At 36.5% G+C, this 21,752-nt stretch overlaps 1 protein-coding gene across 1 annotated transcript in view; it reads right to left on the bottom strand.

Annotated features, from left to right (window-relative positions):
* LOC140668069 (protein Wnt-6) overlaps nt 1-11,742 on the bottom strand; it is a 34,480-nt gene extending 22,738 nt beyond the window's left edge. The window contains exon 1 of the mRNA XM_072896641.1: nt 9,739-11,742. Within this exon, the coding sequence (XP_072752742.1) occupies nt 9,739-9,806 (68 nt within the window). The 5' untranslated portion in view covers nt 9,807-11,742. The remainder of the gene's footprint in view (nt 1-9,738) is intronic.
* Nucleotides 11,743-21,752: the final 10,010 nt, after the last annotated feature.

Genomic DNA, 21,752 nt, shown 5'->3' with positions numbered 1-21,752 from the left:
TAAAAACGCAACAGGCTTAACAGTCCTGTCAATCGTATGGTTATACCTCTTTTCTTGCGAAGCAAAAATATCGCGTGATCCGCTATACTAGACGAAAAAACGACAAAAAGATTCGGTTTAATCGACGACAATCGAGTCAGCGAAACGCCTGAGGGGTAGGAGAAGAAGAACCGACTAGAATCGAGGAGATGGACCCCACCTCGCGTACGCGGAGGCAAGAAAAGAACTCGAGGATGGACACGTCGCGTCGCGAACGAAAAGCGTGGAGAGGCCGGTTAGAGCGGTCGACTTATTTATTGCCTCATTAGACGCCCTCACTTTGCTCGAAGGCAGCTCCACGCTGTCTGCTCGGATAGACAGTGACGAGAGAGCAACGTTGCTGGCCTCTTTCGGTCCACCGGTCGGTTTGCAGAACGAACGGCGAATGGAGGAGAAAGAAAAAGATCAGGAGAGAAAGAGAGGAACAACTGCCATAGAGCGGGAAAAAGAAAGGGATCGCTTCTCTCAGCGAATGAGTCCGCGAAAAGAAGCAAAAAGAATAAGAGAGAAGACAAGTTGATAGGCTCACAGGTAGATTCCTCAAATATTTTGCACAATCGCGAATAAAAATTGGGACAGAAAGAGAAGTGGGATAGAAAGAGAAAATCTGAAATTTCATGATCAAGTAGTTTATCAGTACTTCTTTAATTTTGTACGGTATACTTAATATAAAAGATTGGATGCTAGCAAAATTCTATTGCGAGCTTTTCACTTTCAGTATTATTTTATTATGTATACAATTAATAAAATAGAGATTGAAAACTTTTGCTTCAGATTATAAAAACATAATTATATGTAATAATTATATATGAAATAAGAGAGAAAAGAGAGAAAAAAGAGAGAGAGAGAGAGAGAGAGAGAGAGAGAGAGAGAGAGAGAGAGAGAGAGAGAGAGAGAGAGCTTTATGAAAGAACGGAAGTAGAAAGTCACAACAGCTCGTGGCTGCTAAATATGTACGTTCGATCTAAATCATCCTCTTGTTGCTCGACGACATGGAGCAGACAGCGGCGTCATGCCACGCAGATGACGAAAAGGAATAGTACGACGAAACGAAACCACTTTATCACTGAGTTTACATGTGCCAAAGTGGTTCTGGCACGCGTGCTTGTTTTACGTGTCCGTTCTGTTCCGTTCTCGACTTTAATTCACTTTCTTCGCGACCATAAATTAATAATATTATAATTAAACTTTGTTTTAAATCTAGACTATAAGACGATATTTGCAACGTAATCAAGATTGTGATAGTCATATACAAAGAAAGAAAAATAGACCATGGGATTATACACGAAACGAGACCCATGAGTGAAAAAAGAAATAAATCAATTCAACGTGAGAACGTTGCAAACAAATTAATGGCAAGAGTCATTGGGACCAAGTTACATTTTAAATAGTCTCTTTTTGTGAATCGCGAAAAATTCGTGCTTTGCTTAAACTTGAACGCCGAATCGAGCGGCAAAAAAAAAGGAATACGTAATCTCGTCACGACATTGTGTGAATTTTTAATCAGCTTCTTCAAAGTTGAGGATTCGGAATTCGTGCGCGAATTTTCGCGCTCGTCATAATGAATTATTCGCGGTATGCGTTCGCCTTTAAAACCGATAATAGGGCCTGACCGATAAAGTTCGAGCGATCTGTGATAGCGCCAAGATCTTAAAATTCCATACATTGCAGATACGTCCCGCACGCGCTACGAAATAATTTAAAATCTTCTTCTGACACATCCAAGCATAAAGAATAATGCTTTTTTCTTTCCCTCTTTTTTTTTAATTTAGCATTTCACCAAAATCGATCGTAGTCTATCATGATTGCATACAACGACACGTCCAATAACATACTTAACATGCACGCAAGAAATTATGTTACACCTAGATTAATTGATTATAAATAATAAACGTAACATTAAAAGAGCATGATCTACAATATCAGTATTATCAATGGGCGAAATGTTTACCTTGCGAAATAATCTTTCAAAGAATATTGCTACTTTCTAAACTTTGAATATATGGCATTTTAACATGAAATTATAATTTACAAATATAATAGAAAAAAGCATAGTAAAAAAATTTATATCGTAATAAAAATAATCATTTTTATATAACATATATTTCTTTCATAAGAACAGAATAAAATGAATGGAAAAAGAATGGTATAAACACGAGGAGAATGACTGAAGGCTCAAATTGAAAAAAAAAAAACCACGTACTTGTTCACGCCCGACATAAAGTCGCATTAACACCGTACTATTGGCGCAACGAAACCATAACCAATTTTGCACTGTATAAGGGGAACGTCTGGTAAATCATATATAGGCACAGTAGTACACAAGTGCGATGGTAACAAAGAAGAACCAAACGCGAGAGTTCCAGGGAGGTCAAGGCGAAGAAAGAGAAAGAGAAAGAGAGAAATGAGAAAGAAAGAGGAAGAAAGAAAGGTGGAAGAAGGGTAGAAATAAACAAGAGCGAAAGAAAGAGAGAAATTATTATGAGCATTGTGCGTGGTCCGCACGTGGTGCGTGCTGTTGCGTCACGCCATGCTGCGTTTCGCGCAAAGAGAGGAGCCAGTGTGCGAGTATGAGGGCCAAGGGGCTGAGGGGTCTCATTTCCCAACCGCGGACACCCGTCGTTAACCACCCCGTTTCTGATACCCGTGTCATTGCTGGTTCACTGCCGTTATTATGTCCGCCGTATTTTGACCCGGCCGTGATTGACATGCACCGCGTCGTGACAAATCGAGCATTTCTTTAGAGTGCCGCTCGCCAAAAAGAAAAAAAAACAAACTACGAAAGGCAAACTACGAGAGAACCGTCTTAAGCTGTTTAAATATTGTATACAATGTCGGTGAAAAATTGTGAAAAGATACACAAAACAGAAGCGTATTCGAAGGAAGTTTGTTTTCTCGATGAAAACATAGATCGTTTGTGATATTTTATTGCAATAAACCATTATTCTTTATGCACGTTTTAGTATGCAACATGCATGGCATAATAATATTTCACAATTTGTATTAATAAGAATAATAATAATAAACCAATATGAACATTATTTATTATAATAGAGTAATTATATAATTTCTTAATATGTAATTTGCGAACGCAAATAGACAAGATTCCAAAAGAATTTGCAACTGCAAATTTAAATTGCACTTATATTCGTATAAGGTCGATAACGCTTGGAGATTAATCGTAAATTATAAAGTGGCGGACAGTAATTATGAGTGGTCGACGAGAGTGAGATTAAACGAAGCAAGTCTGGTTCTCGCTAAGATGTTTATGTCGATTAAATTCGCCCGAGATATCGCGATATTATTAAAGCTTCGAACAAAATCGTAATTAAAATAGCAGATTCTCACTGTTATCATCCGTAAACGTTTTACGACTCATCTTACTGCAATGTACTTATGGCAAATGTCACCGTAAACTGTCGGTAACGATAGTAATTACAGCTTTAACTGAACAGTCTTGTTAATTACAATAACCGTTAAATGACCGCTCAAGTATATGTACATATATGCATATAATAATATATAAAGCCTTTTGTGATCTAATTTCTCTTCCAATATTATTGACACTTGATTACGCTAAATAAATAAACTTTTACTAAAATTCTAATAAAATCAGTTTGGCCATAACAAATATCGTTATATTTAATATCACCAAATACTCTTTTAGCAAAACATGCTTATTAAAATCTCATTTTGCATGTATCTGTCAATCTCACATGTACAGTGCACGAGAATTATACATGTGTCGTATTTTTGTCTCACAAGTGGAGGTCGCGCGGATGATCGAGCGTATTCATGTGACTCCGGAGAGTGGAACACTATATTTAATTCAGAAATTTTGCATCCACGACGGCGGATGCATATCAAGCAGAATAAACAGTTGAAAAAAAGAGATGAATTATACGTGTTTTCGCGTTGCCATCGCAAGACGACCTATTTGTGCTTTAGCAAAGATCAAGGATTTCACGTTGCCACCCACGTGAAGAAGTATTCCGAGATAGAAAAAAGATATGCAATCTTACACTTTGAAACGTTCTCTTTTGATATTTTTATAATATATATATATATATATATATATATATATATATATATATATATATATAAATAATATATATAACAATACATATATAAAAGTATAAATTATATTCAAATTGTGTTATTTTATATAGTGAAAAGTTGCATAATTAAATTGAACACATTAAATAAAAAATATAATCAATTTAAGATATATTAGATCTTGCTTGACACGTTCTGAGAATCAAATTCGTACCTATAATTATATATAAGCCTTAGCACCAACGTCATTGCTTCCGTATCGATTACGATCAATTAGGTACGTTAAAATTATACCATGTAACTACATTGTGTAATTATAGTAATCCAGAATTATTACGCGCTATACGGACTAATAATATTCACATTATGAGCCTGTCTTAAGTATGCCTTTCTGCACAAAACGCGTCATAAATTATTATAGAGAGTATAAAGAGTGTATAATTAAATTGGTTTTAATTTAATCTAATTTAACAAACCCACCGTCATTAATATTGATCTGCGCTTATAAAAGTACGTGCGCATTGGCAAACGAAAAATCATGACTTATGAATTGCTTGCGGCGTACATTTACTCTATTTTAAAAAAGATAAGAAAGAACGATTAGAACGAAGAATTAGAGAAGAATAAAAAATATTGTTCACATTAAAAAACGAAAAATTTATAAGTATTATATTCAAATGTACAATCACATTTTCTCTTGACATACATTTTTAAATTTTTTATATTAAATATTTTGTAAAAACTTTGACTATAAATTTCTTACAAATTTCAAACAAATAAATATCTATTCGTATCATTTTACTTGTAACTGAAAAAAAAACAGAAAAGAATCAAAAGGCTTAAACTAATAATTCAATAAGCATGTGTATCGAGTCTGATCATTATAACCAACGCTGGGCTTCTGTGGTTCAAGCTGTATAGAAAAAAAAAAAAAAAAAAAAAAAAGAAAACATCAAACATCCTCGTATAATATAGATTCTCGTCACCAACACACTCATTCAATTGCACGCGTGTGTACTCGAATTTTTTAAGTGAATAAAGCCACACCTGTGCTGTCTGTCTGTGTTCGCAATCCGTAACTCATAACTCTACTACCCGCGATGTATCTAAAAGCGCATGCGCCCGCTCACGCACGCGGCGAGCCCAGTCTTATGATTATGAATATACGGCAGGTGAGAGAACGCGCGAGAGAGAATGGTCCAGGTGAGAGCGTGGGGGAGCAGATCGGGTTGTCCAACCAGCGGGATGGTAGCCGCGGACTGCCCACCGCGGCCCATTGGCCGGGTTCGCGAGTCCGCTATCGTATTATCGTCGGGACTCGCCGTTACGATACATCGATGCGGTCCATTTATCTCGCCGTGCGTTTTCGAACCTGCTTACGCACCGGGAATCTGCGATCGATCTCGCGCGACTATCCGCCGCTCGATCGCGCCGCGCGAAAACGCACGCACAGAGACGAAGCGACGCGTGAAAATGCGCGTATACTTATTAACGCGAATCGCGGACGCGATAACCGCCTTGTATGAAAATCGGAATGGTCCGTAACATAATTGATAATCACGGTATAATCCTCTCTTAATTTCACGGAAATTTCACAAAAATGAATTCAAGATAGCAGATTAGCAACGGCAAAATCGCAAACTACAACGAAACTACGTAACCGCAAATGAGACAATTAATAAAAAATATGACCGTAGGCGGAAACTGTCGAGAAGTCTTTTTGTATTATTATTTTTTGAGAATATGTTATAATATATTATTCACTACTATATGATTAGAGAATTATGTTGGATATTTACATGATTTCTCGATTGATCGATCGATTAACACGTGTTACTCCGGAAACAGACGGCGACTATCAACTCTCTCGTTTCTATATGATTTTGATATTTTTAAAATAACTATATTATGCGCTAGCAAAGAGTTCGCACTTCCTTCATTTTTCCAAGTAAACACAGTATGTATGTTTGACAGCTGATTATATAATAAAAAAGAATACGTCTCTCATTTAATTATATTTTAATAATAGTCATTTCTTTTTATTTGATACTCGAATAAAAACGAGATCTTAAAAAAATAAAAAATAACATTGTTTGATAGTTTCACGACCGAGCGCATTATTTTTCTACCCTATATCGATATAAAAACCGATAGTATATCGCGTAGTATATCAACATGCAACACTCCGAAGAAATGCATGAGTTGCCAAGGGATACGCGATTGGAACGAAAGCTGCGTAGGAACGTGGAACAAACTTCGTGTATCTCCGGTCCTCGGAGCGAGAAAGGGAAGAAACGCAGGCAACGCGGTTGCCAGAGGACGAAAAGGGGAGTAAGGGGGGCCTCGTAAGGGAGCTCCCGCCGACTTACAAATTATACGCGCTCAACGAGATTTACGGGTGACGCTTTGAGCGAGACCATTGTCCATCCTCGCTCACTTCTTTACCTCTTTACTCCTCCACTTGGTCGTCTTTGTCCCCTCGTGAATCGCCCGTCCTCCTCCGGCTTCTCCGCGAGTCCTTTCGTTCCCAGAGGACCGCGCGAGAAGGACGGAAGGACGCGGCGTTCGCGCGAGCACATGAGAACGAGAGAGAGATGGAGCAGTATTCGTCGCGAAAAAACCGAGGAATGCCGATCGACGAAAGGGAATCCGGTTCCAATCGGATAATCGGGGCTCCAGCTCCTAGGAGGACTCGCGAGAAGGGCGTAATGCGTAACTCGATGACGAACGATCGTACGAGCGACTGATTTATAGACCTCGCGATATTTTCGGAGCAGGAATAGCATTCCGCAGGAATGAGGATCGCAAAGATGACGAATCTCGCCGACTTTCGAATGGAAATATTCTCGCGAATTTTCATTGTTTGATTTCAAAATATTTTTTATATATAAGAAATATATATATAATCTTATATGTATAACAAATTAAGGGATTAAAATATATATATATATATATATATATATATATATATATATATATATATATATATAAATCTGACTTATCAAAATATTTCAAATTATTTTCTTTTTAATTTAAAAATATTGATACAATATGCAAGTATAAAATTATAGATCACTTTTTCACGTAAAATATGGAAAAAATTTATACATTGTACAACAAAGTTAAACAAAAAAAAATTAATTTATTGATTCTATTTATATTCTATTACATTGTATGTCACTGTAATATAATACGACCATGCTATTTTCAATATCAAAATACATAATAAAAAATGAAATTATTTTGCTTTTTTTAATAATAAAATACAAACTATTAAAAAGAGAATATTTTTGCTGACATTTATAAAACTGAGTACATAGATATAAATAAAATGCCTCTAGTTTTATAAAATCTATTTATGTGAGATTATAGTTGGATGGCTGTCATATGTTTATACGCGATTACTGCTGAAATAAATAAAATAAAACAATGCGATACGTATCTTCATATGCGTGATAGTAGCCGTAGATTAACTTACAGATGATAAACGAAGTACACAGAGAAGAAAAGAACCAAAAGTTTCCACTCTAACTGTTAAATACCTGTTATTATCGAAACAAACCGTCATCTTCCTCCTAATATATTTATCAAACACACCGTGAACGACGGCTGAGCCAGAAAGCAACGAGGTGCAGACTCACAACATCGTCAGAACGCAGAAATCCGCTTTAAATCGAAAACAAATATTTAACAGATCTCGAGAGGATCTCTCCTTCTTCGTCCCTAAGAGATATCCTTTGAACAATACTGGTTACTTCGTCGTATTCGAAAAATCACTATTTGTGACACAAAAAAAAAGAATCTACGATTCACGCGTGATTCAAATTAATTTAATAACATTTATTTAATAGTCGTGTATGTAGTAATTAATTTTATTATGTTTTCGATAGATAATAGTAATTATGTATATAAATAATTTTCACTTTCTTATAATGCACGCAAAGTTCACGCTACGCTCGTTAAAACATAGTTACGAGATGGTCCGTCTCCGGATGCTGTGTAATTCCGAGTGACACGGGCACGATAACGTTCTATCATCGTGTAAACATTTGCATAACAAAGTGTAGTACACAGCAAATGTGTCGCATGACAGAGTGATTTATTATTAAGTACTCGTCAAGATAAATTGGATTTCAGCCACGCAGCTACCGAAAGTGTCACCTGATTTTGCGCTGCGTTCGATATTCCAGAAAATTTCGTTCCTCAACAAAAACGAAGTCGTGACAGTATATTTTAAGGACAAGCGGAAGTGGAGTAATTTTATAAATAGGCAAGATTTCACTTATGATCCTGTTTAGATATAAAGAGATATCTACAGAAGCATTTTGCGCGCGCCGCCAATAATAAGAGACTTACACGTTAGCACAAAATGAAGCCATAAATCTCGAGACATAGTCTGCTTATAAGAACATGGATAACTACCAAAGGAGGATTTATAGCGCCATTACTCATCTCTTACATGCGCGTAACGTACGATGTAATTGATAACCCAGATGACGCACCTCGAAACTGGAGCGCACTCGTTAGTTCTTCACATTCACCAAGTATTGGCATTAATACAACTAAGTGACAAATCTCGTATGTAACTCATTGCAACGGCTGTGCAAGATTTAAGATACAATCGTACAATTGGGCAAAAATAGCAATTATTTAAAAATGATGTTAAACACAGTGAAAATTTTATCATACAATTTGCTACATTTAACGAGGCCGTTAATAAATATTGTATATTATCTGGGCAAAATAAAATATAGTACTTTGATAATAAATTTAACACAAGCGAATAATTGCGTAAGAAAGAGAAAATTGTGACGATAAATAAAGAAGTGACGTCAGCGGAATCGCGTCAAAACGTATCGCTCGTATCTAGATTCGTTACAGCAGGTTAGACACGAATCTTAAATGGACTTTTTTTTAAAGGAATTATATTTCCTTTTTTTTTCTTACCTAGCGCAAGCAATGCGGACTACCAGAGATACCAGATACATATAACTTATGTTTGTTTTAACCCTCGTTTTTATGGCCGTCACGTGTTACGGGTGCTAAGGACATGCCGAGCTGTTACGTGTCACTCTTTATCTCACTTTTGAGAGACTTCGACGAGGGAAGTGAGAACGCGTTGTTATTCCTATCGTGAAGGCAACCGTCGTGACCCAGCGTTAAGATAATCAGGTTGAAAATAGTGAGAAACGTTTTCATTTACTACTACGTCAGGCTCATAAAACCGAATTCGGTATTGTACGAAGATTTTTTTCTTTGTTCGCAAGGTATAATATAAATTCTCATTGTGCACGCAATGCAAGATTATGATTCTTTTATCTTATGTCAATCATCTCGTGTCATGACTGTTTGCAATCTTCGATTAGACAAATAAAATTCAAAATCAGGCGATCACATTTAAGGCACAGAAGTACAGAGTGAAAAACCAAGTAATAAGTTACTCACGTTAAAAAAAAAGTAATAAAAAGAAAAAAAAACATTTAGAAGAACCTAACCTTGACATATTCTATTTAGCTGGTTCGCTACTAGATTTATTTATTATAAACCGAACATAAAAACATGATTTTATGGATATATGCAGCAAGAACCGAAGCAAAAAAACAAATATATATCGCAGAATGAGAGGAGTCAAAAACCACTCACCAGAAAGAGCCGGTGATAGGAGTGACAAGGAGAAGGCAGATCGCCACGAGAACGGAACGCATCTCCATCCCCTCCGCACCTGATAGCACACTTCGGAAGATTACCGATTATATTTCCTTTGCCCGGTCTGTTCACTGATTATCGATGAAAACTGCGAAACGAAATTGAATACGACAACAATCTTCACGAATTCACCGAGCTGATAAACTACGAAATTGAAAGGAAGCAAATCGCCGCGAAAATTCAGCGTGTATCCTCTATTACTAAATACACCTTTGTGATCGAATATTAGCACGCGAACTGACTCAAACTATCCCCTCTATCGCGCGACTCCCTTGTCAATCCATCCAATGAAACTTGACATCACAACGTGTGATTATTCGCTCGTAAAGTATCATGGTTCCTCTTGAAATCTTTGAATCAATTTTCACCGATATTTTCGCAGTTTCCCTGATAGACTAGATTTTTTTTCAGAACCGATGTCAACAAAATAATATTGAAGAACAATCACATTTCTTGCCGAAGACTCATTTGATGACACCCCCAAAGTTCTTCGTTTCTCTCAATTGTTGCGTTCGATTCTTATCGAAGAATATTATTCTCTATGTTGCGTTTCTTGACATGTCTTGCGAAGCGAAGGTCTTCAAAAATCACGCTACCACGACGATCATGGTGTGCGCTTGTGATCATATCGCACTGCGGATGCTTGAAGATGATGTAAAATTTGTTGCAAGAGACACCTCTTCAAGATTGCGAAAAAGAGGCTCGCAATTCGAGAAAGATCCGGAAGAGAGAGGACCACTGACTTCCGGTCCTTTGAATCATCTGTCTCTTCTTTTTCCCCCCCACTTCAATCACCCTCTCTCTTTCCTTCTCTCTCTCTCTCTCTCTCTCTCTCTCTTTCTCGCTCTTTCTCTCTCTCGCTAGCTCCCTCTTCCTTTTTCTCTGTGTCTGTCGAAGTATTTGACGTCCTCTTCCTTCTCTTCGCTTTCTCTACTTCCGTATTTTACTCTTCTTTTCTCTCTCTCGTTCTTTCTTTCTCAAAAGTGCCGACTATGTAAGGCACAGACGAGGAAAGTTCTCTTTTCTTGCTACGTGGACAAAAACGCGTCGCGTTCCTGCCAGAACTACGTCACCACGATCTTTGAGTGTTGCCTTACCCCCACCAACGGAATTCTGAGGAGTAGAGAGAAGAGCTGCCCCCACCAATATACACCGTTTTCTTCTTCTTCTTCTTCTTTTTCTTCTTCACCATGTACCAGCATCACCACCACCACCACCACCATAACAACCGTCACCACCGTTGCCGCGAGATCACCGCCACCGAAGTTGGCAACGGGTGCATCTTCGATTTCGCCGTCTTTCGAAGAGATGCAATCTTTTCGAGGAGGAGACCATCCCCTTGAGAGAAGACGTTGAAGATTTTTCAATTCCAAATTCAAACAGATCGCTCGCGAAAAGTAGATTCGCAAATTTCGTGTAACACGTGCAAAAAATTGTAGGCGGGAACGGGAACGGAGGGAAGCTGACGCAAGGACGAAAATTGCAGAGAGGGAAGAAGAGTGGGGAAAGAAGGGTGGAAAACCTGTGAGAGCCTGCGGAGGTGGAAAAATCGAGATGGTAGGGGAGACAACGAGAGATGTCTGCGATCGCCAGCGAAGCTCCTGGCCGGAGCGAACTGTATGAGACTGTTGCAGACTAGGCAGGTGAGCGCCGCTCGGCGGCAACGAGTCGCAACCGAACCCCTCTTTTCCTCTTTTAACTCGCCTACGGAACCCGCTGGGCACGAGAAGACGCTTGCGTAGGCTCCTCTCTGCTCCAATGCCTAGGATCCCACGGAGGGAGGTACGATCATATGCCTCGATCTTTCCGATTCGAACGCGCAATGTCAAGGTGATCAACGCTAGCCGACACGAATGATAGTATTTTACGATAGTATTTAAACGGAATCGTTAACACAGAAAGAATATAACTTTAAAAGAATATTAAAAAATGGTCCAATATATGATGTGTACATATATATATATTTATAATATAGACAAATGTAATAAATATATAAGTATATTAAAATAAATGCTCCGGTTTGTATTTTTTACAAAAATATATATAGCAATGTTTATATATATATATATATATATATATATATATATATATATATATAGTAACGTTTGTAAGACTTACATATATATACATATATATGTATAAACTTAATTTTATTTTAATTTATATGTTTATTATTTATAAGAATAATTATTATTTTATCGTCATGATAACATAACGAAACGAAATTTTCGGTGAGAAGCTAAAGGAAAACTGCAAGTCCATGATTGCTCCTAAAATAAAAGATTCCATTGAAGGCTTATCCAAAGAGATCTCAATCCTATGCTCGAATATACCTTTTCATCCCTCTACTACCCTCTCATCCTCTCATTCCCGTAATAAAGATTTCTCTGCACCTTGTCAAGCGAATCTCGCTCGACGTGTCGTTCTTCTCTATCCCTCTTTCCTTTTCAATAGCGCGACAAAGAGAACTCTTACCGGATGATGAGTTCTCAGATCGGCAAGCGCCACGAGAAAAGCAGGTATCGATGACACTGACATTTTCCGCGCCATCGTTCGCCTTCACATGAGAGCGATTCGTATGTGTGTGTGTGTGTGTGTGTGTGTGTGTGTACGTATATCCGCGCGCGAGATCTGTGATCTCTCTCTTTCTCACGAGACCCTTACCAATACGAGTACGAAACGAGTAAGGACTAATAACGGGGGGGGGGGGGGCCCGGTAAGTCCCATTCTGATGCTTTGTGAAGGCGAGCTCTCCGCTCTCTCGGTAGCCGTCTCATGCCTCGTCTCCCCCTTCGTCCCCCGCCGCCACCGCCTCGCCATGGCCGGTCCCTTCTTCGCATCTCACCCTCGCTTCCTTTTCTCTTCCTCCTTTTCGACCGGCGACCTGCTCCTTCCATCTCGCCTCTTCCCGCCGTATCATGGCTTCGGTACACGCTGCACCATCGTAGAGGGCTATTGAGGGCTTAAGCTGTCGGCGTGTGGCTCGCTACATCCTTTTCATCTCCGCCGCCACGACAAAGCCGCGAGCGCTCGCGGCCGCAGCCTTTACCGGTTCCCGAGCACTTCACCGTTTCAGAGAGTATCGGCCGCTCCGAATTCTATTACAGCAGACGCGGTTCAATAATACACATGCGAGATTCCGAGCCTAACATCGTTTCATTTCGGCAGCAACATTCACGCCTTTAATGGCCGTTATTACATATGACGTTATTACGATAATTATAGCTTTCGAGATAATGTTTACTGCTATATGATGATATTTTGCAATCTATACATCCAACTTAGTGCCTACATAATATAATGGTTATATCTAGCTAATGAGCTGAGAAACGTTAACAGCTCATCGACTTTAATTCCGCGAATCGTCATTCATAATCGTAGCGTGCGGTATGTGAGAAAAAAACGGATACTTATCGTGTCGACCTTGAAAAATATTTTCGCGTAACTAACAAAACAGAGTCTTATTAAAAGCTTAAATAATCCTTTACGTTTCCGTGTCATCGATCGACTTACGAATTGCAACGTCGATCGAATGATTGGCCTAATTGCTGGATCGACCGGCAAGTCGTGGGTCAACTGCTTCATTGACCGAACAGCATTGTAAGAAATAGGTCTCGGTGTCACGACCACATTCGCCGTTACTTCCAGGAATAATAGTCAGGAAAAGAAACTATGAACTAGTTCGTTCAATAACGGCATTTTTCTTATATTGTTAGATCTATTCGCTTTTATCTCTAATTTAATGTCAATAAATAATGGCTTATCAGAAACTCAATTTCATCCGACAAATTGATCTCTTAAAGAAAGTTAATGCTATAATAATTCGCTTTAAATATTCTCTCTATGCCTCATAGTATTTCCATAAGTATTTCTTTTTTTCCGAGCGCGCGATCTCAGAAATGAAGCGGTCATTGATGGGGTCTCAGTGATAGAGACGAGAGCGATAATAGCGGCGATGAAAAAGCAGAAGATAAAAAAAAATTAAGGAGAGCCGGGAAGCAAAAATATTACAGGAACAGTCGACAGCAGAAGAAGTCGTCTCATGTGGTCATATCATAACCGGCGGACCAAACAGCGTGAGTGGTTTTAAGCGGCGATGAAAGGGAGGAGAAATGTTTCGGAGTATGGTTCAAGGAGGGCCGACGGGAAGAGGGGAGATTCAGCGGGGGTCCATATTACAGCTCATTTAGCAGCGGGGTCCTGTGCCCCTTTCTTCGGCGCCCCGAGAGATCCGCTCGGTCCAGAACAGGTCCGCGGACCTACGGCAAAGATGAGCCCGTTTCGTTCCCATAGAGAGTACCGGATCTCCCGGCACTTAGAATCTTCTGTCGCTAAATAGTCCATCTGTTCTTATCTAGATATTTGTTTCGTACGCGATAGCGCATAGAGAAAATGTTGACATGTTTCCAACAGGCTTAACCGAGATGTAGTAGACGATCGTAAAATTTTGTAACAAAATTATGTAAATTCTTATTCAACAGAGAGAGAAATCAATTATATGTAAATCATATGTAATATTTAATTAAAAGATACCGAAGCGTATTATATAGGAAATAATTTATAGGAAAATACGTATAAGAAAAAAATGTCAGAGGATATAACGAGTAAGCATCTCTCGTCGTTGCATCTCTCGTACATCATTTTCATGAGGGAGAAATTTTGAGTGACCAACACCAGTACAAAGAAGCGTAGGAAGAGCAGCAGAAGAAGTTGGAACGTGGCGGGATGGGAGGAGGGAACGGGTGTTACTCGTGACCAACACAGACGCGAAATAGCCAGTAATTTATGGGTGAGACTAATTACTAGGGAATGCAGCTCCTTCGACTCTCCTCTGTTCCTAAGACCGCAACTGCACCAGACCAGTTTTCAGAGATGAGGAGAGTCGCTTCTTATCCCGCCATCTCTTTCGCTCTCTTTCTTTATCATCTTAATTCGTCCCTTCGTCCTGCCCTTTTTGCACCCCTTTGCGAGCATTTATACGCTTGAACTTACATATTAATTCTAATTATTGGTTCGTACGTGCTAATTGCGCTCATCATTTCTTTCTGAAAAATAATTTGTTTATATTTTGTAAATGAGAGAGTATAATATATACAATATACCTTCTCTCTACATAAATACACACATCAAATTCCCAAAGTCTCAAAACTATGGATTAACTATTTAACCATAAAAATCAATTTCAAAAAAATTCTTAATATGTTGTATTTTTTTTTAATTAAATTTATTAATTTGATTAAAAAAAAAAAAAAACAATCTCGAATATTGTCGAAGATTGTGAACTTGACTTGATTTGAACGATAAGTTTAAAAAATTAAAACAATTAGACGGAATCTACGAGAGCGGAGGTCGATGTCCAACTAAGATAAATGGAAAAAAGAGGCGGGTGGTGTTCTCACGGAATAACACGCCCGAAGAAAGGTGTTAGAACAATATCCACGATCGTCATCGGACGTCATTTGTACATTAGCCCGACCCGGTAATTTGGACCGCGCTCGGTGCATCCGGTGCAACGCGATTCCTATTCGTTAAATGCCATTATCCGTTTCACCTGAACACCCGGTCGCCGCATGAGTCGTGAATTCCTGAGAACCTGCTCGAACACGCTGCCGTTGCTTGCTCGAAACGATAGAGGCGGACCGGCGTTATAGAGGGACGAACAGAATCTTTTATTATGACGAGAATATCGAGGAAGGAGGAGAGAAAGAGAGGGAAACGTGGAAAAAAAGGGACGAGACACGCTAATGTACACGCGCGATGTGTGAGCGCGCCTCGACAAAGCTGCAGAATGTTCCATAGTCCGATTTTTTTTCAGTCCCGGTTCTGTCGTTGTATCCTCGCTGTTCTGCATGCCGCTCGGCCGATGGCACGCTAGGCATTCGGGGCAAGTAATAGGAATGGATCGTTATAACGACCGAAGTCACGGGTGTCTGGTAATCAATTCGGCTAATTGACTGCACGAGAATGGCAAGAGTTTTCGCCTAGCTCCGCTACTAATGATCCGGACTTTGCGGAATGGATTTTGTGGTTACAGATTCCGATCCTCGAGAGAATCGTTGCATTTTTACATATTGCTAGCATCGATCTCAGCGCGCACGTTAACATACTCCATAGTGTTTTTTTTTTTCTCTATTTAACTTACCGAAAATTTTATTCAAAGTTAAATATTTTTTTCAATCTTTCTTTAGTTGAAAATTATTAGAGATAAATAACAAATAAAAAAAAGAAGAGAGAAACTAATTCTTAAATTTATTATAAATATTTATATTAAGATATTTTATAAATAAAAGAATATATAATTGCCATAAAAATACAATAAAAATGATTTAATAATGCACTGATAACATCTCAAAGATTTATCATTTGTTTTAAAAGGATCTAATTTCTATTTTCTTTATTATCGAAAAATTTCTGAGTTTTGTTTTATAACAGAATCCACATCTTTCGTATCAGTTTTACGTACGTGATAATTGGTTGGACTAATAATAAAATTATCTGTGAAATCTTAAAAATAATCTTGACCCTAACCGATCTATAAACGAACGGAGAAACGAGGTGAACGACGGCGTAAGGATAAGGAAGAGGGGTGGTGAAGGGGGATCCGCAGACATTTTTTTGCCATGAATTTCACAAGGCCGCGTCGCAGACGGTCGAGCTGAGCCTTGTGATCGTGTAGTGGGTCTAGGAGCTATGGTTGAGACCAATAGCGTGTCATCGGTCCCATAACAAAGAAACAGTGAGACGAAGCGATTCCGTCCGTTTTTCTATATCTTGACGTTTCGCCGATTTATTGCGTGTCCCACTGTATCATTTATCTTCCAATATCAAATCATTTCAAATCTTTGCAATTGTCAATTTACGTTCAAGACAATCTCCAGCCAATAATTTCTGCTCCTAGAAAAGATATTTTTAAAGCATGAGAGGAAACGACGTTGCACTTATTAGAATCTTAATGACAGGTTGTCGGAAGAATTAAATATTACATCAAAGCTGGATATGTCGAAACTGGAGATCGCTACGCTTTTCTCGCATGATGCGATATCGGAGTCTATCTCATTCAGTAATAATATTTTTTTTCCTAATTACCGAAGGCTACCACGGAGTGAACCGTTGCGAAACAACTTTGTGATAGCATCATTAATACGCAGCAGATACCAATCGACAGACAGTTTCTGCGGATAATAAGCACGCTCTTTTACCAAGATGAAAACCGATTCGAATGATCTCGAATAGGCGTTTACGGCTCGGCACATTTCGCGATCGAAGTGAATAAACAGATGCCCGAGTAAATGCAAGTGTCCGTAGCAATTACACAGTTTACAATCTCGAGATACGCTACAAAGTAGTTTCTTTATTTCTCTTTATGTTTCTTTCTACCCCCTCCGCATTTACTTTCGTATCATATCTCCTTCTTTTTCTCTGACGAGTTTCTACAATGATAATTATGAGGCAACTCGACTCGTAAATTTCAGATAAGCTAAACGCATGGAGCATTTGCGAACGTCGCGTGCCTACTTTCTATTTCCCATAAGATCTCCCGTTTATAGTTTGTATACGAGCAGATGTAGATATGTTCTGATCTATGATGAAGAATCGAAGAGAACAAAGAAGGAGGATAAGCCAGCTGACCCGGCCGAGTTAGGTGACTCCATGTACGCAGCGTGTTCTCCACTTGTTCCACGGTTGACATTGCCATTTAAATCTCTCTCATTCTATTTCTCTTTCGCTTTTTATACGATATTATTGTCGTGATCGAGCTTTCGATTCTTGTGTATATTCCAGCCGATATATTGGCCGTAAATAATTCTTCAGTTTGCAGACACACAGAAATTTAGATTTTTTTTGGAGAGAAACAATTCATTCAATCTTTATCTCTTTTGTTAATTCTTAAAATAAAAACATTCGCCTCTATGTAAAAATATATATCAATATGTGTGTTTAACATCATATGTATATATGTATATATTTGCATGTCTTTAATAAAGATATTGAATTATTTATATAAATATATGAAATATTAATTATTATAATTTTTTATTTAAATATTTTAAGAATTTCAAAAAAAATCTGTAGAATATTATATCTTTAGTACATATATATCTCTAGAATATTCTATATATCTCTCTTATTGCATTGTAAGATAAAATAAGACAATATAAAATGAATCATTACGGCAGAGATAAATGCACAATTAATTTCACGTACAAGTAACGAATATAAATCAATAAATTATATATCACTCACCTTCATAGTCGTCCCACCGTAGCCTGATATTTTCCCGTGAGCCGTGTTCTTTCTTGTTCATTCTTTTTTATGGCGTAATACTCATTTGCGACAACACTGTTAATTACTGTCACTTCCTCACTAATCACTAAATATGATAATCGCTCGACTATATTTCTGAGGTCAATCGCACGCGACACACGCATTATTACATACATAATGTAAAAGAAAGTTATTGGAAGCAAGTATTTTGCATCTTACAATTAGTATATCTATAATATGTATTCTATATATGCATGTATTTTATGTTTGCGATGTTTAATATATAATGTACATTGCTTATATTCATGAAATAAATATTATTACTAAATCATTAATAAAGATATTATCAAGATTTTGAATTATCTGAATCATTCGATCCAGCCATCATTAATTCGCGATCTCAATTAAAGAAAATGATGAGCAAATTACATTTAAGTCAGCCATAAAAGTTTAAAGTGCGATAAACTCAATTCTAAGAATTTTAAAAGTAATTATCACTGTTTTCCAAATAAAATGATAATTTACAAATGACATTTCATATTGTTTTGAATCATATTTCTAAATTATACAAAATATGATAAATAACTACCACCGCGATATTTAGTAGAAATAATTACTAAATAATAATTATTATTAGATATACTAGTAATAATGATTACTAGAATTAATTAATCGTACGAAAATAAGTTAATCGTACTATCATAGTAAATCATTATCTCCGATTAATGCTCGTGATCTCGTCTCGAAGGATAATGCGAAGATAATATACAAAGCGACTGATACCGCTGTCTGCCCTTCTAGTTTCATTGTCTGAGTGACAACAAAGCGACCGAGTACAAACATTAATACATTATACGCCGAAGGCTGGAAACAGTGTAGTTCATTTATTACCGTCACGAAATATTTAACGCAATACGAAATAAATTGATGTGAAATTGTATTCTCTGAATTTCTTAAATTAATTATTAAATTAATTATTGGTATCTCGCATCTCTTAGGATTAATCGCGCGAAAATTAATTAATTCCGGTAATTAAATAATCGTTAATTTTTAGGATGAATATTATCTAGTGATAATATCTCTCATATTTCTCACGATCACGTTTCTCAAAGTGAAATGCGACACACGGAGCGACTTACGTCGCTACCTGCTCACTCGAGTCCCGCCGCGTGAATGACAAGGTTACGGTAGGTCGCGTTATTATTTATACACATGTCGAAATACCGGGAGGTCGACAAGTATATTAAGAGAAGTAAGAAATGAAAGATATCAAACGCGATTATTCTCTATGAACAATTATGTAGATTATCATCATAATTAATTAACTCTCGTAAACAAAGCAATAAATTGACGAAGTAAAATATTAAAATAAAAAAAAGGAATATATCAATTGTTTGTTAATAATTTCAAATTTGAGGAGACTATATATATATATATATATATATATATATATATATATATATATATATAATCTTTTTACGTTTAAATATCATATGCTGTTCATCAATATGGAAGGAATGGAAGGGATAATAGTATGAGTCGCTCTGTATATTATTTTCGCATTATCCTTCAGAACGCGATCATAAAAAGCACATAATCGGAAACGCTAAACACGAGACTTCGCTATAATATAGAAGTTAGCGATTATTAACGATTATCTATTGTAATTTCCGTGCAATTAATTAATCTTAGTAATAAATGATACGAGTATCACGATTATTTGACAATATCATAGAAAAGATTTTGTGCGATTTAGAGATCGGAATTAAAATGATAAGAGATGTATAAATTAAATTATAAATTAAAGTTTTATTTCGATATTTACAAGGAGAATTACTTTTTTAATTCTTACAATTAGAGTCGAATATGTATCGCGTCGCACTTTAGAAAGATTTATAAACAATTTAAAATTTAATTAGATTTATAGACGATTTAAATATAATTTCTTCATCATTTTCTCAAATCAGGAATCGTGAAGTGATATATAAATCATCATATTATTGATTAAAATAATAAGAAATTTGATCATATATCAACGATTTATTAATATATATCTCTTTCACGTGTATACCTGCACGTATAAGTATATATAAAATATATATCGTCGCTGACTTTTCTAGAATCATAGCAAATCATCACGTATAATAAGATGCGTGTCGCATGCGATTAACGTCAGAAGTGCAAAATGCCAGGCAATTATCGTATTCTAGTGTGCGAGCAATCGCAATTAACCGTATTGTCGACTGAGTATTGTAGTACAAGTACTACGAACAAAAAACGAATACGAAAGGAAGAAGAGGCCCAGAGAGAAAGATGACGGCGGAGATAAGCAATTTATAATTTATTTTATTTATTTTAATTATAATTTATTTATTTTATTTTATTTATTTTATTTTATTTATTATTTGTGTAAAATTAATTACTCTTTTCTATAATATCGTTTAAGGGGGGGAATTCGGTCTAAAGGCCTGATTTTTAGGCTTTTTTTGCAAATTTTTTATAAGGAACGGATAAGATCAATTAAAATAAAAGTTTTTCCTATTTATTAAGCAATTGTTTAAAAATCTTTTAAAATTTTTTTTATTAAAAAATTCCAAGAATTAAGCTGCATATAGCAGTTATCAAAAAATAGCCGAAAAATTAAGACTTATTTTCAAAGTGACGCCGTTTTGTTATTTTTGCATATTTTTTTAAAATCCTACTTCGGGCGATACCCAAACTCATATATTCTAAGAATCTTTTTGAATTTTTTGTTTCTGATAAGCAGAACGGCCCCAATCGTGTGCACCGTGCAACTACTTTTTTTTTTAGAAGAACTGCTATATGCAGCTTAATTCTTGGAATTTTTCAATAAAAAAAATTTTAAAAGATACTTAAAAAGTTGCTTAACAAATAGGAAAAACTTTTATTTTAATTGATCTTATCCGTTCTTTATAAAAAATTTGCAAAAAAAGCCTAAAAATCAGGCCTCTAGACCGAATTCCCCCCCTTAACTTTTTTTTAATAATGTCTTTTAAAAAATCTTTGCGATAGTAATTTATTTTTAGTAAAGTATTCTAAAAACTTTATTTTTAAGTTCTTAAAATAATTAAATAAAAAATTCTATTCTGTATATGTCACACATGTTAATTGTATTTTTACTAAAATCGTTATATCTGCACGTTTCATATATAACGATTTCTCGAACACAATAAATCGGCTCGTTTTTATTTGCTCACGATTTTTAATACCAAATGATGCCATAATGTGTTCAATTCCTCCAAGAATGAAGATTGACACGAATCTAATCGCGATTGTAGCGTATGGCCGTGTCAGCAACATGTGTGGCTCATGTGGACGAAACGCGTGTGATCGTTCTTATACAGTTAGATGGATTGATATATGTACGTATCCATGTTTACAATAATACGATCAATAGAGTACATAATCTTGACCTTGTATCATGGAAAGGATGACACACGGCACACGAAAGGTGTATAAAGTCAAAGTTCTATCTTTTATAAAATCAATAGTGATATCACGAATGCTATAATAATAGAAAAAGAAAGCTAATTATAAATATCATTTTTATAAAGCATACAACAAAAAGATTATTTATTTAAAGACTTGATAAATTATAATTTATGCGAAAAACAGAAGATGAATACAATTTAACTTTTTTTTAATAGTGTCTTTTAAAAAAATCA

The sequence above is a fragment of the Anoplolepis gracilipes genome, chromosome 7 (assembly GCF_047496725.1).
Source record: "Anoplolepis gracilipes chromosome 7, ASM4749672v1, whole genome shotgun sequence".
Taxonomy (NCBI): domain Eukaryota; kingdom Metazoa; phylum Arthropoda; class Insecta; order Hymenoptera; family Formicidae; genus Anoplolepis; species Anoplolepis gracilipes.
The sequence above is the reverse complement of the archived record's forward strand: the minus strand, read 5'-3'. Positions and strand labels throughout refer to the sequence as shown.